Here is a 25,716-nt window from a genome sequence, read left to right on the forward strand (position 1 = left end):
GGGCTTCCCTGCATTTCCAAGCAACAAAATCTTGGATTATTTAAGGTGGACAATGGGCTTGGAAAGAGTGCAACCTTCTCACTCCTTTGATGATGTAGGGAGACACAGGCTGTTGCACCAAACTCACCCATTAGCAAAAACATGTAACCCTTTAAGACCAATGATCATAATTTAACTCACCAATCTAACTCCCTAGTTTGTCACAATTTAGAAGTATCAGCACAAGTCTCCAACTCTTCATTACGGTTTTTGGAGAGTGATCAGCTAACAACGCAGTTCTTACTAAAGCTGGCCATAGATGGAGCAATTTTCTTTCATGCAACCACAGTCAGTGTTGAAGATGGAATACCTCCTGTGGAGCTATTGTGTTCTCCCAGTGAGGGGGAGGGGGGGGGGTGGAGAACCATCCTGTCCAGGAACATGCAGTAATTATTACTGGCGGTTATTGACGATGGCAAAAATCACATGAAAAACTTGACATGCTGGTTGTACCCAAGTTGAACGATCAATCAACTTCAGTACAAATCGGCCTGCCTATACATGGTTTGAATCATGGCTGGTCCCTGCTGAACTGGCCGAGCTTTGAACCGTTAATGGCCAGCTTAACTGCTTGCCGACCAGCCGCCGCAGTTATACGGCGGCAGGTCGGCTCTGCTGGGCGAGATCACGTAGCTATATGTCATCTCGCCGAGCAGCCAATAGGGGCGCCCCCCGCTCGCCCCTGACTCCCGCGCGCATGCCCGGCGGGTGCGATCGCCGCCAGGCACCCGCGATCGCTCGTTACAGAGCAAGAACCGGGAGCTGTGTGTGTAAACACACAGCTCCCGGTCCTGTCAGAAATGCCTGACCGTCTGTTCACATAATGTATGAACAGCGATCAGTCATTTTCCCTGGTGAGTCCACACCCCCTACAGTTAGAACACACCTAGGGAACTTACTTAACCCCTTCCCCGCCCCCCTAGTGTTAACCCCTTCCCTGCCAGTGGTATTTTTATAGTAATCAATGCATTTTTATAGCACTGATCGCTATAAAAATGCCAATGGTCCCAAAAATGTGTCAAAAGTGTTTGCCATAATGTCGCAGTCCCGGAAAAAAAAATTGCTGATCGCCGCCATTACTAGTAAAAAAAAAATATTAATAAAAATGCCATAAAACTACCCCCTATTTTGTAAAGCTATAACTTTTGCGCAAACCAAACGCTTATTGCGATTTTTTTTTACGAAAAATATGTAGAAGAATACGTATCGGCCTAAACTGAGGAAAAAAATTGTTTTATATATTTTTGGGGGATATTTATTATGGTAAAAAGTAAAAAATATTCATTTTTTTTCAAAATTGTCGCTCTATTTTTGTTTAATAGCGCAAAAACTAAAAACCGCAGAGGTGATCAAATACCACCAAAAGAAAGCTCTATTTGTGGGAAAAAAGGATGCCAATTTTGTTTGGGAGCCACATCGCATGTGCCGAATCGCAAAAAGTGCTCTGGTCTTTGACCAGCAATATGGTCCAGGCCTGAAGTGGTCAAGTCATGCTTTGCTATAAAGATTTTCACTATGATAATGCAAGGAATGCATTTAGCATTGCAGAGTAAAAAAAAATCAAACAAAAGCTTAAGATGTTTGATTATAAAAAAGATTTAAAGTGGAACTAAACTGTATGAGTGCAAAAAATGTTTTTTGCTTCATTTTTAATATTCAAATATTAAAACAAATATTTTTAATATTCAAGGCAAACTAAACAATCCAGCCACATCTTAATGCTTTATTTTGTTAAGAAATTGCTTTGAAAGGCACCCCCCTGGCATTTCTAGCCACAGCCATCTTGAATAAGGACAAATGATTCATGTAGCATTCACTTCCTAGAATCTATCTGCCCTTAGGTCAGTCTCGCAGGCAGGAGGGTGTGCTTAACTGAGAAAACCCATCCTCCCCACCACAAGATGAAATGAAAGAAAAAAAGCCATTAAGACTTGGGAAGCATGATATCATTTTGGCCAAGGCCAGAAACTAGGAAGCAATTGAAGAAATGTAAAAAGTTTAAAACAAGTAAATATAATATACATATTTCATATCTATTTACTAAGGATAGCAGCATAAAAATTGCAAATAGTTAAAGCAGAACTTAACCCAAAGTGGAAGTTCTTCTTTGAGTTCTCCCCCCCTTCCGCCAACATATTTGGCTAATAATTTTTTTTTGGGGGGGGGGAGCAGGTACCTAGTTTTGACAGGTACCCACTCACACTTCCATTTGAAGTTCTCCTCTCCTCCTCTCTTCCCACAGTCTTCGGGAACACATCATAGGTTCCAGAAGGCTCAGGACCGTTCACAAAGTGCAGCGCAGCTCCAGCATGCACAGTGGATGGTGGCGCCAGGACCCAAAGGCTAGTAAAGAACTTGCCTGGGTGAGGACAGTGCTGAATCTCTGGACAGGTACGTGTCCTTTTGTAGCTGCTGACTTTTGTAGAATTTTTTTGCAGCGTGGAGAACTGTTTTCACATTGATTATTATAGTAACAGATTAATGTACTATTAGAGAGGGCTATTATCACCTACCTGTTACCTGAAACTCTTCATCGTGAATTGCTTCCACTCTTATAAGCATACGACCTCGGCGCTCAGTATGGTCCACACCACATAAGCTTGGCACACTCTGGACACAGCGTTTGTGTACATTCATCTCACAGCCTGGAATGAAGCAGCAATAACTAGATTGAACAAAAGGCATTTAAAAAAATAATAATAATTATTGGATCATTTGAATACATTTTTGAAGCAAGTATGCTCAGACTGTGTTCAACAACATATTTAAAACTAATTATTCTGTTGTTCAAGTTCATTTATTTATTTTTAACTAAGTCCATCAAATAGTTATTATCATTAATATTTTAATTGCAAAGCTACTAGCCACACAATATATTAAAATAACGGTGATCCCAGAATCCACATTCACTTTGCAGAAACAAAGATCTGCATTCCAATTTTGTTTGTATTTCTTTACAGATTAAGGGGCCTATTTCCAGCAGCAAGCACGCTTTGCATGTCCTGTATAACTAGCACCCTCCAGTGTGTGATACGTAGGGGCATGCCTGGTTAAAGTGCATCATACTATTTACTTTTTATTTTTTAACTTATTGAAGTGCCACAAAAAAACAATTAATTCTTCTCTATGCTCTGTGCTGCAATGCATTGCAACTCATCGCTTAAAAATGCAACCTATCTTTTTTTTAGCACACACCAATGCACCGCAGATGTCAGAACAGAAGGCATATTGTCTAGTGTATTTTTTTATTATTACAGGTAGTTATATAGAGTTGTCAATTTATGCAGCACTTTACATATATATTGTACATTCACACCTGTCTCTGTCCCCAAGGAGCTTACCATCTATGGTCCCTAACTCACTTATAGGAACATCCACATACTAGGGCTAATTTAGAAATAATTCAATTAACCTACCAGCATGTCTTTGGAGTGTGGAAGGAAACTGGAGTACCCGCAGGAATCCCATGCAGGCACAGGAGGAACATGTAAACTCTAGTCAGGTGTACACAAAGGTGTATGCTTTGTGACTGCATTAGGCAACAAGGCTGGTGTGAACAAACCCTAAAGCATATGTCAAGGCAACAAAACAAAAAAATATGTATATAAATGTATATGCAGGTCACCTCAATATCTTGGGACAGATGGCATTGTAATCCCAAGAAGAAGTACCAAGAACTCTGAGATTTTTAAGACAAGACAGAGCTGCCTTAAACTTGTCAAAGTATGTACAAAAACAATGAGCTTGTAACCCCAGCTTGTTCAATTAAGCCTGGTAATAAAACCTGGAAGCTCATTGGTTTCTATGCAGAAGTGAGCCCGTGTGTGCGCTTTTTCAGCTTTAGTAAATAAACCTCATTGTGTACTTAAAAGTGGGGTATGCCTGTAAAGGAATTTTTTGGACTTATCAAACATTTATAACAAGTACTTTCAGTGGTGTATTTAGCAGATCAATACGGGGTAAATAAGAGAACAGCATTATTAAGGTTTTCACTTGTATTTGTACAAAAGTAATGGCACTCAGGAGTTTAACAGAGGCTGATCCCAAGATACATCCAATGATGACACAAGTAAAATGTGAGATTGTAGCTTTCAATTTCTGGAAAGGAAGGATGTTGTGGTTGGCAGAAAATAATGTGGACACTATGGCCCGGATTCACGGAGAAGCACGTATCTTTGTGCGGGCGTAACGTATCCTATTTACGTTATGCCTCGGCAACTTTGACAGGCAAGTGCCGTATTCTCAAACCAAAAGTTGCGGCGTAGCGTGAATAGGCCGGCGTAAGCCCACCTAATTCAAATGTGGTAGATGTGGGCGTGCGTTATGTAAATTTACTGTGACCCCACGTAAATGACGCTTTTTGCGCCGTCCGTGAAAGTATCCCAGTGCGCATGCTCCAAATTAACCCGCAAGAAGCCAATGCTTTTGACGTGAACGTAAATGACGCCCAGCCCTATTCGTAAACGACGTAAAATGTTCAAAATTCGACGCGGGAACGACATCCATACTTAACATTGGTACGCCTCATATAGCAGGGGTAACTTTACGCCGGGAAAAGCCTAACGTAAACGGCGTATCTGTACTGCGTCGGCCGGGCGTACGTTCGTGAATTGGCGTATCTAGCTGATTTACATATTTCTAGGCGTAAATCAGCGTACACGCCCCTAGCGGCCAGCGTAAATATGCAGTTAAGATACGACGGCGTAAGAGACTTACGCCGGTCGGATCTAATACAAATCTATGCGTAACTGATTCTAAGAATCAGGCGCATAGATACGACGGCACGGACTCAGAGTTACGACGGCGTATCTGGAGATACGCCGGCGTAACTCGTACGAGAATCCGGGCCTTTGTATAGGGATCCAAGTCACCTGAAGATGTAAATACATATGCCTGTGTTGTAACCCTATTGAAAATACTAGTGCTAATTAGTGTCATAAGTCCTTATCTGCATAATTGATCCAGAACAGTGACTCCTAGTATTGAAGCAAGAGGATCAGCATGACAACTAGGCAACTAATTTTTCCAGAAACAGAGATCAACTATGGCAGACTATGTTGTAAAGATGAATCTTTGAATGTGAAACTTATAAGAATCCAGATATTCCAAAAAATCTTCAGCATTGTGTTGGCAGGCTTTTTTTTTTATGGCAAGCATGTTTTGCATTCCCATAAAAGTTTATAAGAATGCAAAACCCGCTTGAAGAAGATCAGATAAAAAGGTCAGAATGATGTGTACTGCAGGTCAACTGCATCTGTCAATACATTCTGAATGCTCTAAAACAGATGTCAAAGCCATTAAGACCAATCAAAATACTGCCAACACAGGTCCTAAATGTGTTAAAAAATCCCTCTATTCGTACAGACCCCATACATCATCATTTCACCACATAGATCCATAGGAAAGAACCAGCATTTAAATACATCTGAAAAAAGGGCAGCAGTCAAATAATTCCACATTAAGAAATACATTTGCACTTAGTATGTAAATTTTCACCAGGTGCTAGAAGCTCAATAAACGACAAAGCTCTTTTCCAAGATTACCCCGGGATAATGGGCATGTAGCACCCTGACACAACCTATGGTGGTAATACAAAGCAATTCTAGAGTTTCTGGAAGTTGATTCAGGAGCCTAGAGCCTGGTACACACGATCGGATTTCCCGCAGACAAAGCATAGGACATTTGTCCTGCATACAAACGGCACACAATAGTCGATCAACAAACATGAAACTATGTGTTTTTTCAGCTCTTTAGTGCCACCCTTTGGGCACCTTCTGCTAATGTTGTGTTTGGTGAGCATGGATTCCGAGCATGCGTGTTTGTGCTTTGTAGTTTTTCCCGAATCACCTTATGTACATATCCTCTGAAAATCCGACAACTCACAATTGTTTGTGGAAATTTTTAAAGCATGCCATCCAACATTTGTCCGTGAAAAACCCAACAATTGTCCAATGGAGCATACAAATTTTACGCGTGTATGAGGCTTTAGTCCAAAATCATGATGGTATCTTTGGTCTCAGAGGTCTTTATGCTGCCTCTGTTTCCCACAAAAATTAAGAGATACAAAAAATATCACCACTGGCCTAATGAAGGCATCAAAGAACATGATGTACCCGATGTTAGACTGGCTTGCCTGTATTACCCCAATTGTGGAAATGGACCAAGTCAGATACATTTACACTGCATTCACGCAGGTATGGTATATACACTGTACATAGTCACACCGGTCCAAATACTTAATATATCAAATACATAGACTTTTTGGATAGGATAGAGAAGGGTTGAAAAAACCCAGCCAGTTAACTTTTTACTGTCTGTGTACTGTTGAGGAAAATTCATTTCAATTCCTGCCCTAAGGATGCAACTGGAAGTTGGTGGAAATCTCCCAAAGTGAGATGAATTCCCTTCTTAGATAGTTGTCTGAGTCTCTGAAACAGGTATCCCCATTGAAAGATTTCCCCTTACCTCTTATTCTGGGTACACCGCTACAAAGTTGGATTTACTCAATTTTTTTCCATGACAATGGTCACCAGTGCAAATAGAGGGCTTAGTCTCCCCAGTGGAACACAGAGTCTAACCTTTCGAAAATTCCAATTATTTGAAAATACGTCTGTAAATGTTATTTACATTGAATTTACATCTGCCACATTTTTTACAGCTATACAATCATTGAAAGAGCTCATGCTTTACCATCCAAATGAGTTACTTACAAGCACATTTCATTCCCTGGTGAACCATCCCATAAAGAAGAGAACCACAGTGATCGCAGAAGGTGGGGCTGCTGTAGCTGTGAACTTTGAACTTGTGTCTGCTACGTGGATCCTGCAAGCAAAACACAAATTAGCGTAACATTAGCAACTTGTTGACTTAGAAGGATGCCTTGCATATACCCAGCAAAGCAGAGTCACACAGGTGTCTTAAGATATAGAAGTGCTCCCTTTCAAGTGCATTTTCAAGGCCCAGGGCATCCAAAACTTTAGTGTAAATTTTCGATTGCTCATGCAGAGTGTGGACTAGATAGAAAGTATAGGTTCTGATCAGGCTCTTTAGATCAGTGTTTGACTCCAGTCCCCAAGGCACCCCAACAGGCCAAATTTTCAGGCTTTCCATTAATTTGCACAGGGGATTTGATCAGTTTCACTGCCTTAGTAATTACCACAGCCATTTTAATCTAAGGGAAATCCTGAAAACATGACCTGTTGGGGCACTTTGAGGACTGGAGTTAAAAAACACTGCTTTAGAGGGTCCTCATCTGATATCAATTACTGGGGGTGCCAGATGGGAACAGAGCTCGTCTCAGCTCCAGACGTCACCATGCAGCAGAAACATAAACCACACATCGCTGCAAGTCCTCTGTAAAGGAGTATGTGACAATGTCAGCCTGGGCTCCAGCCAGGCCACACCCCAATGCATTTTGCTCTGCCCGGAGCTTGATCATGGGAGTGGAGTTAAATATGTTGGGGGCCTGGCCGGTTTGGAGCCCTGGCTATGAAGACTTGCAGCGATGTGCGGTGATGTTCTACATGATGATACAGATTGCTTATGTCTCACCCACCAGCATTAAAAATATTTTTCGGATTCTAGAGGCTAAATCTCCTCCCCCCCTTCTCCAAATGTCTATTTGATGTGGTCCCACTCAGATATGATCCCATTGTCATTGTAGGATTTTTTATGTCATTTAATAAAGAAAGAATTTTCTGGTGACCATTATCACTGAAAGAAAATTGTATGGTAAATCTAAAATGTTACAGTTGTCACCAGAATAAGAGACAAGTGTATCCAAACTAAATTTACAGGTCCTGTTCAAGGCTCCACCAGGTCACTTGGAGTGCAGACAAGGGCAGAGCTTGTCCCATCTCTAGGCACCTAATTGAAAAGTCAAAAGTCCTGAAAGTCACACATCTCTGCAAAAGGTGTATGCCAGCCTCAGTCCGGGCTCCAACGAGGCCACACTCCCAAAGAGCTTAGTCATAAATAAAATTGTACAACTTTACTATTGTTAGACCACATCTGCAAAGAATGAATACCAACATGATGATGAATGAGAACCAACATGAAAAGGATAGCCAACATTTCAGGAAGAAAAGTGGAAGCGCGTAATTTTCTGCTGCTAAACGCACTGCAGCTACTTAGCGGCATACAGCTCCAGGTAGGGATGAAAAGTCAACCTGGATGCAGCACTTCCCTCCTATACGTAGCTAAACTGTATTCAACTAAACATTTCTAATCGCTACGTATGAATACCATGATTACATTATGTGAGTCCAGCTGCTTTTAGAAAAGTCTAAAATTTAGACACCTGTGCGAATGTAGCCCTAAATTAGAAGTTCAGCCTCATGCTATCTAAGCATCGAGCGGCTGGCTTCAGTGAAGAAGAGAGGTCACTGAAAATGGATGCAATGCCTATGTGGTAGTAGCATCACCCATATGCTTACTGTGCGAAATCTGTTGTCGGCTGTCCCTCCTCTATATTGCGTTGGGAGCCGATCATGTGACTGGACAAGCACACCCTCAAAATAGTTAAAGTATAAACATCTTTCCTTTAAAGGCTAGTTACTAAAGGGCTTAGCATGTGGGTGGGGGAAGTTCTGCAAACTACATCTTAACAATTTTCCTACGGTGTACAGGATCAGCGTGGGCCACACTACAAGTAGACAGACAATGCACAACATCCACAAATGAAGATAATTTTGTACATATTGATACCATTTTAAAGCCACACCTATAACTAATTTACACATCTGATGACCTTTACCTTATTGTCTTACGATTTGATTAACACCCCTACAATATTAAATACAGCAAGTTTTACATTTTCGTTGGACCAGACGACATTTGTAACTGCAGTCTAATCTTATGGTGTCGTACTTATAACAGCAACTCAGAATAAATTAACATTTTCAAATTACAATTGTTGTAAATGTAAAGGTAGATTTCAATGTATCAGCAATGAAAAAATGTCATAACATTAAACAAGTGTAATTTTATTTATCTAGGTCTGAGGACTAGGACCCTTTCCACACCAAGTCTGGTGGCATATAATGCTTCATGATTATGTAAATCTCTCTTAATTTAGGTTGTGTATGTTGTGTGTAGATGACAATGGGGTTGATTTACTAAACCTGGAAAGTGCAAAATCTGGTACATGCATAAAAAGCAATCAGCTTCCAGCAGGGAGGCCACAGGGATTCGGGGGAAGGTGGCCAGCATGGAGGGCAGTTAGACATGTGAGAGTCCGGTAGGGAGAAGAGCTCCACCCCCTTCCTGACCACCAAAGAGGTGAGTAGGAGAGGGCTCTCCCAGAACCTGGATTCCTCCAGCCTCCTCTCTGCTCCAAGATTAACAGTAAGGCCCAGGACAGGCTTACTGGGGGCCCTGAGGAAGAGGACAGGCGGGAGGCGGAGGCTGCCAAGGAGCCGCTGGAAGGAGCAGAGCAGTAAGGACACCTTCAAAACAGGGTTGCCAACCGCCAGTAAATTTACTGACAGTAAATATCAGGGGCTGATAATTTCATGTTGTGTTGACTTTTTAAGTGTAAATGAAGCAAATGACTTTGTTATAGGTATTGTCAGTGTTTCCATATCATGTTTATACTGTTCAAACATTCACTGTTAGTTTTCAATAGGAGTTCTGTAATTTCTCAGGTTGTCAGTAAAAAAAACACCCCGTCTCTCTCTCACTCCCTCTTTCACACTCCCCCGTCTTTCTCTCTCACCCACCCCCTATCACCCACTTTCCCCAACCCCTCTCTCAGCCCCCTTTCTCTCACCCCACCTCTCTCCCCCTCACTTCCTCCTCTCTGACCCCCTCCTCCCCCTCTCACCCCTCGTTTCTCTCTCACCCCATCTCTTTCACTCCTTCCTCTATCTCCCTTGCCCTCTCATGATACATAATAATGGATGTGGGGGCCTAATGTTGTTGGGGTGGTGGGGGGGGCAGCATTTTATTCTTGGACCCAGGCAGCACAATGTCGTGGGCCGGCCCTGCTTGTACCTACCGGCAAGCATATATTAAGGTACAGTGAATATCTCCTAAACTTTCAGTGTTTAGGAGATATTCACACTTAATGCAGCCAGTGACATCATGCGCTCTTTACTCTTGGGATAACGATTTTACATAAAAATAAAAGTTGACCATTATAAGCACCCTTCTCAGTGCTAATTGGTTTGTCTCAATCCTCTAATTGACACATCTGCAGGACAGCTTGTTCTGTTGAAAAACAACAGACTTACTGGCAGGCTCACCTTTTGAAAATAAAAGAAAGAAAGCCTAAAAAAAGAATGCAGCCATTACATGTAAGAATTGGTAAGCTGCAACAATATTTGCTTATGTTTTTAATACTTTTTAAACCCTAAAACCCAACACTTAACTTCTTCAATCCTAAACACTAACATTAAAGTATACCAAAAACCAAAACTTATTTTACATTTGGCAGAGTAAGGACATGATAAAAGTTATTTTTGCTGTCTGTCCCTTATGGCAAAATTTACCCTCTGTCTGGCAATTGTCAGGGACGCACAAAATTATGGAAAAACCAAAGTGTTAGGGTTGCCACTAGAACAGGAATGAAGGGCAAATCCTCCAATATGGATGCCTGTTTAAATTGTGTTTTTTTAAGCTTTTGAAGAGGTGTTTTAACCATGTCTACCTAAAATTAAAAAACTGCCTTTAGGATTTAACCCTTAACCAACCCCTCACCCACAACCTTAACGTTAACCTAGCCCCTATCTCACTGACCCTAACCATAACAAAAACCTAACCCCAAACACTAACAATTCCCTTGCCTCTACACCAATATAAATGTGCATTCAGATGTCATTGCCATGATCCACTGATCCAATCATTGTGAAGATGCATATGTTTTCCACTAGCTTAGCTAATCTGTGCTGGGTTATAATGTACAGTGAGGTCAAGCAATTTTCTATTTTTACATTTCTATTAGCCTGATGGGTGATAAAAAGTATGTGAATTGTTGAGCTAGCATGTAATGTGAACACTTCAATGAGCTGTCCCCTATGGGTTTTAATTATGATTTGAAAACAATCAAGTGGACTTGTTATTAGGCAAAATAATGTACTATAATGCTGTGCAGCAGAAGAGTAAAATGTGTCACAAATGTTTTTAGTAACGGTGTTGCCTTAGTTTACAAGCTGATTTAACCATTGTTGCAACTACTCTGGCGTATATACTGTTTATTCCTCAGTTTACCACCAAAATAGTTTTAAATGTGTCCACATTTTCTGCAGAACAGATATATACAAATACATAGTCCTGAATGCAACACAAACTATGCATGTACCTAGACGTATTGATGGGGAAGTATATGTTTGGCACCACATTAATTCCCCCTAAAATTTTGGTGAAAATCTAAAGCTTTCGTTAAACTTTTGCCATTTTGGTGAATTGTGTTGGCAAAATAAAATGAGTTTTTAGGCATGCAGTAGGCTTTAAATGGCTTCCAAGGACTGCAGAACTTCCTTTCAATCACCCTGGACCATTTTTTTTGGGCAAAAGGGTCTCATTATTAGCCACATTATTGTGTTCCTTTCACAGACAAATTTAAATGACAGTACAAAAACTTGAAAATTTACGAAATTAAAAGTAAAAAAACACAAATACAAAGAACAAATAAATGAAATAAACTATCCTACTCTAATGCCACGTACACACGATCAGTTCATTCGATGAAAACGGTCTGATGGATTTTTTCATCAGATATCCGATGAAGCGGACTTTCATCAGTCTTGCCTACACACCATCAGTTAAAAATCCGTTCGTGTAAGAACGCGGTGACGTAAAACAGTACGACGTGCTGAGAAAAATTAAGTTCAATCCATGCGTCGACTTGATTCTGAGTATGCGTGGATTTTTAACCGATGGACTGGCCCACAGACTATCGTTTTTTTCAACGGTTTCTTAGCCATCAGATAATTTTAAAACAGGTTCTAAAGTTTTCACAGATGGGAAAAAAAAAACGATGGGGCCCACACACGATCGGTTTGTCCAATGAAAACAGTTCGTTTTCATCAGACGAACCGATCGTGTGTATGCGGCATTAGTAGCCCCCCAAAGAAAGATGTCAAGCAAATTTTGCCAAATCAGCTCAATCAGCTAAATAGAGAGCTTCTGCTATAGTGAAATTTTACCAAAGGCAAATCTAGTAATTTTGTAGTTTCACTCAAGTCATTATACTCGTCATCTTTGAGATATTAAAATGGTTTGGAATACAAGTAATTCACTTGATATACCTGATTTGTGTGTAAAATCTCAGGAATGTCAGTGCACTGAATGAAACAGCCAATATGCATTATTTATTGATTTGACATTCCAAATCTCGTGTTTGGACCGCATTTGTAGTTCAAAAAACAGCACTTGACAGGTATGCCTAAAAATAAATTTGTATTGGTTTTTCCAAGCAGTGAAATAAGGAAAATTATGTATACTGCTCTGTACACAACTATAGAAAAGGTTGCTAAAAATTATCCATTTGTTATCTGAAATCCAAACTTTTAACGCCAAAAGGAAACATTTTTCAAACTGCACATTTTAGGAACTCTAGACTAACTGAGCTGAAGCTTTACCTGCCTATATTTTTCACCTCCTGTCTTCTCCTTCCCCCCTCACGAACATGTCAATTTTCATTTTATATAAAACCGTTTTTCTTTCCAGCCACATCTTAGACCCAGTGACATCATCACTGGATCTTTATGCTTTTTTTTATGCAACGAGAGCAGATCGTGCCTTGAAGGGCATGCAGGATGTTGTACATAGCTTTCTGAAAATATCACAGCACCCTGTCCCAGTACTTATCCTTGCCTGAAGGAGCGTATGCTCGGCAAAAGCATTGCCGTAGACTTCATATCCACACTGTTACCGGGAAGTGACGTCATCTCCATCTTGCCTGTGCGTTCCACAGACCTGGAAGCGCCAGAAACCACCTGCACTGACAGCCCATCTCCACTGACAGATGAAAGCATCCCTCATGTACCCCCTCCCCGGAGATAGCTGCCAAGGACGACTCCCTGCTCTGTGACCTGGAGATTTTATATGCCTGTTAAACAACTACACTTGTGAGTAGTTCTGATACTTTTAATAAACCTTACAGCTACACTTAGAAGGCGCCTGTATCTCTTCTCGTTTTCTCTCCAGAGCTGCTTCAGTGAGCTGCAACTGCTATTTAGGGACTACTATCTAATGCCTCTTATACACAATCGTTTCTTCCGTCGGAATAAACTCCAATGTCTCAAGCCGTCTTGCATACACACGGACACACCAAATTCCGACGTACAACACTACGACTAGCCTAGAAAAATTACGTTCAATACTTCCGAGCAGTTGTCAAATTGTTTCCAAACATGTGTTTTTTTCTCCGTCGGAATTCCATACAGACGAACGGAATTTCCAACAGAATTTTTTTCTGTCAAAAAAAAAAAAAAAAAAAAAAAAAAAAAAAAGAACATGCTCTCTTTCTAAGTCTGTCGGAATTTCTGACGGAAAAAGTCTGATGGGGCATACACACGGTCGGAATATCCAATGAAAAAAGTCAGACGAAATTCCGACCATGTGTACGTGGCATAATATGGACTCTAGTATAGGAACCGATTGCTTCTTTTACCATCATAATTCCTAATGAATTGGTTCCCTTACATCTAGAGATTGTATGTGCAGTACCCTTTTTGTGCCAACTATCCTCCACTTCCTCTTAAAATCCTAAGCCCTGATGCAAGCAGCAGGCTGGCTCTTGGGAAGAGCTAGCTTTCTAGGAAAATGCCTTGATAGGTGGATGTCAGTCTGGTGGGGTGGGAATTCCTAGGCAGGATGTGTTTGCATGTAGGCCATCCTAGGTACAGTGTCAAAGCTAGGCATTCTTTCACCCAGGGCAAAGACTCAGTTTGGTTCCCCATCTGAGAGAGACGTTCATCCACACACTCCCAACCCCTTGCCCAGAAAGAGTAGTTCAAGTGTAATAAATAAATAAGCCATAGGATGGTAATAATAATATATATATTAGTCACTTCAAAGTTTTGGTAATAGTGATTTGCTGCACATGTAGCGTGCAGGCCTACACAATAACCGCATAGGTGAGGTACGAATGAGCCAATTTCAAGCCCCACTTCCATTGCAGATGGGCGTCACTGTGAAAAAATAAGTGAACCAAGAAGAGGACCTTTAATAAGGCCTGCTACTCTGCACTCTTCTTCCTTTCCGATGGCACCCCTCCTTATCCGTCACCTCATGAAATCACCTCATTCTACAGTCATGGCTGGCTTATTAAAATATCAACACCACACTGGGCTGTGTTTTTTTTTTTTTTTTGTGGCAATGGCACTCATTGCAATCTGTCGCAGAGTTGAGGATTGAATGAAGTGAATTCCGTCATCACTTCTAGTGCAGATTAGGAGGGGCATCGCTGGATCCAGGGACAAGGTAAGTAAACCCTGCCTGTGAATGCTGCGAGGTGAGCCCGAGTCTGACTCGGGGTTACCGATCGTAGCACAAAAATGTAACCCCGAGTCAGACTCGGGAATACCGCCCAGAGGGTTAAGGGGATAGAGGCGTATTGTCTGTAGTGCATCAGATATGCATTTTTAAATGTGAGTTTTCAACTTACATTTTAATAAATACTATAGGAAAACGTTTTACGCTATGACTATCTTCATTAGAGTTTTGGTGGAAGAAATAGGATAGGATGAGGGAGGATGAAGATGGATTGATCCGAGATACCTGGATCTGGAGAAACGTCTGAATTTACATCTACCCAGTTTAAAGGGAAAAGCATTATTTGACCGAACATTGATTTGCGTTAAATACTGGAGGTGAGGGGGTGTATATATATTTGTTTGTGAAGGGAAAAGCACTACGGTTGGTGGACCAATCACAAGTGAAATATATGCATTGCACATTAATCGATAAATTTGCATGAATTTGGAAATGATACCATTGCCTCAAATAAAATGACACTTTCTTATACATATCTACAACAGTTTCAATCTACTTTCCCTTCCCTTTTTTTATATTTTTTGTTTTTTATTCTTTATTTTTATATATTGTTTCCTATTTTATATGTTTTTTTATTATACTTTAAATTACTCAGTTAGAATGGGTTTTTGACAATGAATCTAGAATTGTTAAACTGTTAAACTGCTTAACAATTACCTAAATTACGTTAAGAGTACAAATTATTATTATCAGATGAACCACAGATACTGTATTTACCATTCTTCAAATATGAGCATTATTTGACACATTCTGTACTTTATATATCAGCACTAATTCTTTGAACCACACAGACTACACAGGAGGACTATACAGCACTTACTGATTGACTAATGACATTCATTTATAAAGAAGGACATGATGCATGTTATTTAAGTGAATATTTTATTGATGGAATTTGTTAGTTTGATGTTGGTTTTGTCACGCATATTATGTTTTGAGTACGTTTGATCACATATTATAAGACAGCGCTGCATTGCATAACAACGCTGAGGTAACGGTATATGTCATATACTGCTCTCCCCATTACAACTCTGTGTATAACATCATTGTCTACTACAACTGGTTGTTCTTGCCTTTGATCAGATTTTACCCAACATTAAACAGAATCTGAAAGCCTGTAGGCAGTAAACATATCCATGTATAGAATAGACAAACATTGATGAACACGAAACATAAGTACCAATAGACAAATTAGGGCCGATTTGTGAAAAAGATAAAAAGAAATAAAACTGGAATAAAAGTGATGCTTTTTTCATTTCCAATCATTTTTATTAGAGAGAAATTAGCAGAAATGTACAAGAGGTACAACATCCATCTAAAGCCTTGTACACACGATCGGACTTCCATCAGACAAATCTGTGGATTTTGGTCTGAAGGGAGTTGGCCCGTGAACTTGGTATGCATACAGATGGCACAACATGTTCAGCCAACAAAACCTAAATATGTGTGTTTTCTGCTCTTTAGCGTCACCCTTTGGGCAACTTCTGCTAATGTTGTCTTAACCTCCCTGGCGGTATGATTCTGTCTGGAATTACGTACCAAAAGCGGTACATTTATTTTGCAAGGAAATTGGTGTTTTATACTGTAGACCTGTAATTTTTAGAAATAACTCACTTAAATCTGACCAAGCAAGAGTCTTGTAGGCATCCCGGGTATGATTTTTTTTTTTTAAAACAAAATTATAAATTATAATATAATAAATAATTATAAATTATAACAAATAATAATTTAATTATAATAAAAATTATTCAATAATGTAATCAACTCAAAATCACTGAAATTTGCAGTTGCAGAATTGTCGCTGTCATTATTATTTTTTTTTTATGACGAATTTCCCCGCAAATCGCTATCGCACATTTCTGCAAGTGATTATAATTTATTATCGCTGTTTTCTAGCTGATCTAAAACCATTTTTGACATAAAGGGACACTTTTGGACAATCTACAGTTTTTAGGCAGAAATGACATTTTTTTATTATATAAAAGTACATGCAGGGCACTGGGCAGACCACTAGGGACAAGGGGGGTGTGTATTTTTTACATACAGTACTGTAATCTATAAGATTACAGTATACTGTATGTAATGTGTTTGTTTACTTTTTTGAATTTGGCGCCGTTCTCCGTCCCCGTGCGTCGTAACGTCGCAGGGAACGGAGATCGGCGTCACACGGGGACTGTGAATCGAGCGAGGAGGTCCCGCTCGCTCACACAGCGGGTGGCATCGCTGGATCCAGGGACAAGGTGAGTAAAAAGTGCCTGTGGATCCAGCGAAAGGTAAGCCCGTCCAGCCCGAGCGTGACTCGGGTTTACCGATCTTAACATGTAAAACCAACCCCGAGTCACGCTCGGGTTTACCGTCAGGGGGGTTAATGTTGTTTAACATTGGTTCTGAGCATGCGTGTTTGTACTTTGAATTTTAGTTGGACGGATTTGTGTACACACGATCGGATAATCCGATGTAACAGATTTATTGTCAGACAGTTGGTGAGCATAAACAGCCTACATATGTTGTCGTTAATTCCGCCAACAATTGTCTGATGGAGCATACACACGGTCGGATTATCCGACACAACATGTCCATCAGACAATTGTCGTAAAATTGGATCGTGTGTACGGGCCTTAAAAGTGATGCCTTTTTATAGCAAAGTTAAAACCTGGTCAGATGCCATTTTTATAGTGATGCCAATTTACAAAGCACTTTACATCAGTCTCTGCCCTCAAGAGCTTACAATCTAAAGTCTCGTACAAACGATCGGGTATCCGTCAGACCAAACCGTGGATTTTGGTCCGAAGGGCGTTGGGCGTGAACTTGTTATGCATACACACGGCACAACATTTTCAGCCAACATTCACAAAACTACGTGTTTTTCATGCTATTTAGCGCCAACTTCTGCTAATGTTTCTGATGGTTAGCATTCGTTTGGAGCATGTGTGTTTGTACTTTGGATTTTAGTCTGTCGGACTTGTGTACACACAATCAGATAATCCTACATAACACATTTATTGTTAGACAGTTGGTGAGCATGAACAGCAAACATTTATTGTCGTTAATTCAGCCAACAATTGTCCGATAGAGCATACACACAATTATTGTCATACAATCCGATCGAGTGTACTGGCATTTAGGTCCCAATCTCACATGCATGTAAAAGGCAAAAAATACTACTAGCATGGCTTTGGAGTGTGAAAGGACGCCAGAGTATCCAGTTTCCATGCAAGCCTAGGAAGAATATCCAAACTCCATGCATCATACCCTGGCTGGAATTCCAACTGGGGACACCAGTGCTGCAGGGCAAAGGTGATAACCACTAAACTATTATGCTGCTCATGGACAGTATGAAGATGTTCACCCATATACTGTATATGTTTTCAGCATCACTTAGCTCTATATTCTCACTATTAAATACCAAAAAATACCTGTACCTGTGTAAAAAATGAAGACGTCTATTGAAATAGTTTATTTATGCACAATAATGGTGTATGTACATTAAAAATATCCAATGTTATTGAAAAATTATTGATGTGTGTTATTCCATGAATTTTTCTCTTTTCAGCAAAGCTATTTATTCTGTATGTGCGGATATTCCTTAGGGGTGAAATCAGGATCATTTTGCTTGTGTCTCTAGATTTACAGGATCACAATCCATTGGATACTTCATTAGTTTTGCTTCTTTTCCAGAAGTCAAGAACACTTTCTAAAAATTACAGTCCAATGTCCGGTACACATAAGATTATCGGCCGAATGATGGTCCGGTTTTTTTTTTGCATGCTAGTCTCATATCAAAAATAAACAAGGTTTATGCAGCGGAAAAACCCTTCATAAAATATCAGATAAGATAAGAGAGGCGTTCATCCGACAAGACCCCCTAGGAAAAAGGACAACCCATAAAAGTCTCACCATGGGGAGTGGTGACCAGGGCTCCCGGCAAGTCGGGGGGGAATTGCCGACCCGCCCCGGAGGACATATCTGATATTTTACGATTTGTATTCACAATGTAATATTGTTATAAATGTTGTCTTTTTGTTCATAGTCTCAGGACAACCTCTTATACATCATCTGAAAAATTGTATGTATGGGTAATTCTTCCCCGAAGAAGCAGGTGATATAAGAAACCGCAAAACATGTTGAGCTTTTTTCAATATAATTTTGATGATGTTATCTACAATGATAGGATGTTTTTTAGGCACTTTGTTTTAAAGATATTTTTATTGGATTTTTTTTCACACAAAACATACAAAAACAGCACAAAAGGACCTAGCAAGGTCCGTCACATACAAATCAGCCACCCACCTGCCCCAGATTTTGTGAATTTTTTTCTTCCTCTTGCGGATCTCAAAGGTGAGTTTGTAAAGTGGGAGGGCGTTAACTAATTTCAACCATAGTCCCCTTGTTGGGGTTGCTGCTCCCCTCCAAGTCAGTTTTTTTTTACAAAATCAGTTTACTGGAAATGAGTTGATATACGGTACCATCAAAGCCCAAACTCCAGCCTCCTCCCAAATATATATTTAAAATTTAAAACCATTATAAACATTTTTAATTCAAAATGTAGTAATTATCCAAAATGATACTGATTTGAAGAACACCAAACAAAAAAATGTATTCTGGGTAGCAATTGGAATAGTTAATTTGTATGAGCAGATGGGAATAGTTCTTAGCTAAAATTACAAGAGCAGAATAGCTCATGGTGTCGGTAGTTTGGTAATATTCAGAAGTAGTCCAAAGAGGAGGAGAAGAAGGGGCAGTGACAAAGAGTCTAGAGAAGTGCAGAAATTGGAAATGACACTTTCTATTATACAGTCTGCAGTATGTTAGAGGTGGGTAGATCAAAGGAGTATATTATTACTTTATGTAACTGTTTTAACTGTGCCTTTGGGTGTATGGCTATGGTTTCCCACTAAACCAATTTCTAAAATCTAGAGTTTGCAATGTTGTTACCCATTAACACCTTGCATGTCACTGCCTTGGCATTGTCACACCATAATGGATCATGATTAAAGGGTGATCAATTCATAATCTGTTATGGTTTGACAATGGATATTTAACCACAGTGATTCTGAATATGTAATTATATTTTATTTCATTCCTTTTACCTTGTACCTTCTAGTTTTTCTTGTTACAGCCTTATTTTAAACACACACACACACCCCCCATCTTGTCTTGCATAGGGAAACACAATCTGGTCACATTTGGTAGTTAAAGTGGAAGAAAATAGAATTTTTAAATAAAACTTTTCCATTGCATACCTTAATTTTGACCCAGTGTTATCGCTCGGTCCTTGTGCTTTTCTGTGCAATGCAGGCATATCATGGCTGGTAAGGGAGGCCAGCAAGTTTCTGTTCATAGATTGATGAAAACATCATAGAAACATACATCCATACTCCTCTCAAGTGCCCTCAGCTCTGATGCAGGCAGTGGGCTGGAGAAGTTATCCAGATATTAAAGTACTTGATGGTGGATATCAGTCTGGACGAGTGGGTAACATTTGACAGACCACCCTAGGTAATGCCTACATGTGATGCTGAGTCTCTGATTCAAATAATGGAAATCCAATGAGTCAAAAGGGTGGGCCGGAGACAATCAGGATGATGGATGTCCTCCAGCCAGGAAGGGAGGTGAGCTATTCTTAACTTGCTACAGCTTACAATGCACATTGCAAGTAGCTCACAGTGTGCAAGCAAAGCAGAAAAAAAAAATATTTTTTCGGGAGAGGAGTCTGTACAACTGTGCAAGATTAAAAGTTCAGCTTTAACAGGCAACACACATCTGTCTACCCTTCTGGGCCACTGATTTAGCAATAGGTTAGTCTGGACCATAGTAGTTATTTGTGTATATAGATTTTCAAACTGTCAGAAAAGCGCAACACTAAGTGATCACAGATGGCTCTGCCTCCCCTCCCCCTGCAGATACTTTAGGAGCCTGAGGACATGTAAATGTGCTTAAGAGAACAGTTGTGCGAGCATTATTTATACATGTGATCAAAGTTAGCCACGGCTTCTGCATTTCTACATTTCAGACATCTGAAAGTAAAAAAAAAAAACTGATGCATATGTATGGGCATCAACAGGAACAATTTGATGGAGTGCACATTTTTCCATGAACCACATAAAAAAGGGACATCAATAAGAAACTATTGGGAAACGGGTAAAAACAAAAACTACATTTAGTTGACATATCGGTAAATTGCCATGACCAGGGTACAGAAAATGTCCACCCTTCCATATGACTGCCACCATTACATTACTCCAACCCTAAACCCCCACTTAACCTTACCTATAATTAATGAGACCACACTTGAATTGGAGAATAACTGGCTATAGCAGCCTTTTTATTCACAAATATATATATATAACATTTTAAACCATAACAAAATCCTCAAATATCAGTTTCTCACCCCGGTGGTCTTTGATGCCACTTCCCAACATAACTCTGTTCCACTTCTTCATTGCAGGCTTTTTCACCGTACTAGGCTTTCAGCCGTGTAACACCAGCTCGGAGACAACCCATTACCCGCAGTGACACCATTACCATGTTCAGCTAACCCGTGTTAACTGAATACACTAGGGGGCCCATATGACTTCCATCTCATAGGTTAGTTGCCACCATCAAAGACCACCCCTGCCAGTTGTTCGCTGCCATGACATGTCCTGCTGCACCGCACATGAAATACATAAAAATTAACACCGAAAAAACAGGGAGGGCGGGTGGGAAACTGCTCCTCTAAACAATCCCCTGCAGTGTTGCCCGGGTCACCCACCATGCCCCTTAAATAAACTAAACCCTCCTATCCCTATCTTTTCCTCCAATCTACTCATCCCCCTTCCTGAACTAATTTTCTTTAACCCCTTGCTGTTCCTTTATCACTCCTGTCATGCGGCCCCTCTGCTAGCTCCTTTTCAATCCCCTCGCTCCAGGCCCCTCTTTATAGAAATTAACCTGAGATTAATATTTAATTTGCTGAATATAAACAGTACCTTACCAATAGGCACATTAGGTAGTGACATATCACAATAAACTGGTAAAGAGAAAGCAGCAGTGTGAGAATTACGGTACATTGGTTTTGCTTGAACTGAAGTTTTAGTTTGCACTCATATTGCACAATAATGCCAGTAATTTTTTTTTACTTTAGGGGAACATTTGTTGATTGGATTAACCCACTATCACACATTTACACTATCCTATCTATGTCTCTTTATACAGTGAGTGCATCTGTGTTTTACAAAAAAAAAATCCTCATTTACCGTATCTCACGGCGGCTCCCGGAGCTCATGTGTCTCCTCTCTGCCCGTCTGACAGAAGCAGCAGGCGGGAGGCCAAGTCTTCCCACTGATGTCAGCGGGATCTGAGGAGGAGAGAGGAGACACAGCTGGTCATGTGACCGCCGGAGGCACGTAAACAGACCACAGTCAGGGGCTCAGAAGCCATGATTATCTTGGTATTTTTACATGGGGAAGGAGAGAAACTGGCAGAATCATCCAGGTTTTTTTAGGTGTTACAGTGGTCCAGCACTGTGCTGTACAAAATGCTTTAAATCCATATATATTTTTTGGGGGTTAACCAACACTTTAAATCACACATCTTAGCTTACCTGGTCAAGCTATGATTTGATTAAAGTGGAGTTCCACCCATAAACATAACATTACATCAGTAGTTTTAAAAAAATGTCATTAGTCCTTTAAGAATTTTTTTTTTTTTTTTTTAGATGCCTTCAAAGTGTTGTTGCTAGGCAGAATAGTTAATCTTCCCATTTCCTGAACCTAGGTGCTTAAAGCGGGGGTTCACCCGCACATAAAACTTTTTCCCCTTAGATTCCTGCTCGTTTTGTCTAGGGGAATCGACTAGTTGTTTTAAAATATGAGCTGTACTTACCGTTTACGAGATGCATCTTCTCTGCCGCTTCCGGGTATGGGCTGCGGGACTGGGCATTCCTATTTTGATTGACAGCCTTCCGAAAGGCTTCCGACGGTCGCATCCATCGCGTCACGATTTTCCGAAAGAAGCCGAACGTCGGTGCGCAGGCGCAGTATAGAGCCGCACCGACGTTCGGCTTCTTTCGGCTACGAGTGACGAGATGGATGCGACCGTCGGAAGCCTCTCGGAAGACTGTCAATCAAGAAGGAACGCCCGCTCCCGAAGACCCATACCCGGAAGCGACGGAGAAGATGCATCTCGAAAACGGTAAGTACGGCTCATATTTTAAAACAACTAGCCGATTCCCCTAGACAAAACGAGCAGGAATCTAAGGGGAAAAGATAAAAAAAAACAACATTGGGTGAACTCCCGCTTTAAGCTTCCTAACCTACACCGCACAGACTCCTGGGAATGTAGTGGGTGTAACTTTCCAGGAGTCTGTGCACTCCCCAGTCTCGAAAAATCATGTGACTTGGACAGTACAGGTGCTGAAACCTGATCTGAAAGGCTGAAATCCAGGAAGTCATACAGTCTGGCTTCATGATGCCCACACTTAAGATGGCCCCAGTCAATTTCTATTTTATAAAGTGTCTAAATGCTGTAACAACCTAACAAAACGGACCTTAGTTTACAGACTAACTTTACTAGAATACATTAAGCTTGTGTATTACAGGGGTAGTTATATATAAAAAGTGAAATTGTGGCCGGAACTCCGCTTTAACAGTAATGTTGACAAGTATGTACGTATGGTCGTAGCTGCTTTGGTACATAATATAGCATCCATGGCTCTGATTCAGGCTGCTCAAAAAGAGCATTTCCCTAAAAACTACATAGGCCCATACAAAACATAACATTTTAAAAAAGAGTGAAGCACTTACCCTCAAAGGACAAACTTCTTAGCAGGAGCAGGCAAACACTAAAAAAAAAAAATCAGGTCTGCCATCCAGCCTCCACAGGTAGATACTCAGTGAGGGAGATACAAGATCCTTCTCCAGACCAGGACTTCAAGACAGTGCTCTCCAGCAAAAAGTTAATTAGCATTCTCCTCCAGGGCCTCAGCCCAGCTCCTACTGGGGCCCAAACTGTACTATTTTGTCTAAGTGGCTCTTTTCCTAGGAGCAGCAGCCCCAGGAAAACTGGAACCTCCACAGGAGAGGAAAGAACACTCTGCTTAGGTCTCCCAAACATTTATCACTTCCAGAGTCACCTTCTGTATGCCTCCTTTCAGGGATTGGCTGGAATATGGTAAATATTCATATATAAACAGAAAGGTGCAGCACTTTGATCAGGTGAATACCAACAGGCAGGGCGGAGACCACAGGTGGGTGCTCAGGCAACGGTGTCCTCCAAACACGCAATAAAGTAGGTAAAATAGAAAAATAGCCGGCAACTCCAATCCGTAAGAAATATTTATTGGCGCATATAGGAGAACAAAATATGGTAAAAATTCATGCTGGCTATTTGAATCCCCTTATCTAGTCTAGGAGCTTCTTCCAGAAGAAGGTAGATCAGAACAGGCAAAATTATTCCGTTTTTGCACCACTAATTACAGTGGATCCAAAAACAAAAATAACCTAGAAGCCTAACTAGAGGAGGGTACATTTAAAACTAATCAGGCAGAGCTATGATTTGTTATACCTTGTACACACGATTAGAATTTTCGATTAAAAAGTCAGACGGAATTTTTTCAATCGGATATTCTGACCGAGTGTGGGTCCCATCAGACTTTTTTCCGTCGGAGTTTAGAAATTGAACAGGTTTTATTTTTTTACGATGGAATTTTTTTTCCGATCGGAAATTAGGATCGCCTGTGTGGAACGGAGAAAAAAAACAGGCATGCTTAGAATCAATTCGACGCATGCTCGGAAGCTTTGAACTTAATTTTTCTTGGTTCGTCAGTGTTTTACGTCCCTGCATTTTGGACGGTCGGAATTTGGCCTGACAGTGTGTATGCAAGACAGCTTGAACGGAATTCCGACGGAAAATTACATTGGATTTTATCACATCGGAAATACAGGGCTACTGATAAAGGTTCTATGGTAAGATCAAAGTGCAAAGTGCTGGGAAGGACAAGACAGCTTTTTGCTTGGAAGGTGTGGATCATCGTAATAATAATTTATAACACTGAAAAAAGCTAAATATATATTTGTTTTTTCTTTTAACTTGCCAGATGTTGAAAATGTATGTGGAAGAAGAAAAGTTCAGAATGTTGCTCCTCTAATATAAGCATTCTAAAATAATTCTTCTTATCCATTATAGTACCAAAGAGTTGTTGAGATTTGCGATCATGAAGCAACAAAAATTGGTAATATCCTGGATTAGTGAACATTACTCTAATAGCAATGTTTGTTGCTTCACGATCGCAACTGTCAACAACTCTTTGGTACTATAATGAAGTATAAGAAGAATTATTTTAGAATGCTTATATTAGAGGAGCAACATTCTGAACTTTGCTTCTTCCACATACATTTTCAACACTAGCAAAGATGTTGAAAATGTATGTGGAAGAAGCAAAGTTCAGAATGTGGCTCCTCTAATATAAGCATTCTAAAATAATTCATTATAGTACCAAAGAGTTGTTGACAGTTGTGATCATAAAGCAACAAAAATTGGTAATATCCTGGATAAGTGAACATTTCACCAATAGCATACCAAGGATATCAACTGAAGTCCAATACAGATGCCCTTAAAGTATTAAAAGAAATACAGTAGGAACATTTTTAGCATTTGAATGAATCACTTTTGTATAACTATTAATAACAATGGATTATTACTCAGCAAAGTGCTAGAGATAGAGTTTTACTAATCCAGCCAGGTCATCATTTCAGTTCCTACAGAAACATAATAGGATCAGAGCAGCTCAATTATAATAATCTCAAGAGTGGTTATATCTCCATGACAGGGCTCCTCCCTGTTGATGTTGCATTCTTTAAAAACTTTTGTTCTTAAAGTGGAGTTCCACCCATAAATATAACATTACATCAGTAGTTTTAAAAAAACGTCATTAGTCCTTTAAGAATATATATATTTTTTTAGATGCTTTCAAAGTGTTGTTGCTAGGCAGAATATTTAATCTTCCCTCTTCCTGCACCTAGGTGCTTAAGCTTCCTAACCTACACCGCACAGACTCCTGGGAATGTAGTGGGTGTAACTTTCCAGGAGTCTGTGCACTCCCCAGTCTCGAAGAATCATGTGACTTGGACAGTACAGGTGCTGAAACCTGATCTGAAACCTATTACACTGCTTGTGCAGCACTGAGCATGTGCGAGA

The 25,716-nt window shown here is 40.2% G+C and overlaps 1 protein-coding gene across 1 annotated transcript in view; it reads right to left on the reverse strand.

The window, feature by feature from the left end:
* PRKCG (protein kinase C gamma) overlaps nt 1–25,716 on the reverse strand; it is a 462,939-nt gene that overhangs the window by 113,971 nt on the left and 323,252 nt on the right. Inside the window, exons 4-5 of the mRNA XM_040325670.1 lie at nt 6,750–6,861; nt 2,553–2,684 (exon numbers count right to left, since the gene is read on the reverse strand). Coding sequence (XP_040181604.1) covers nt 2,553–2,684; nt 6,750–6,861 — 244 coding nt within the window. The remainder of the gene's footprint in view (nt 1–2,552; nt 2,685–6,749; nt 6,862–25,716) is intronic.

The sequence above is a fragment of the Rana temporaria genome, chromosome 10, assembly GCF_905171775.1.
Source record: "Rana temporaria chromosome 10, aRanTem1.1, whole genome shotgun sequence".
Taxonomy (NCBI): Eukaryota; Metazoa; Chordata; class Amphibia; order Anura; family Ranidae; genus Rana; species Rana temporaria.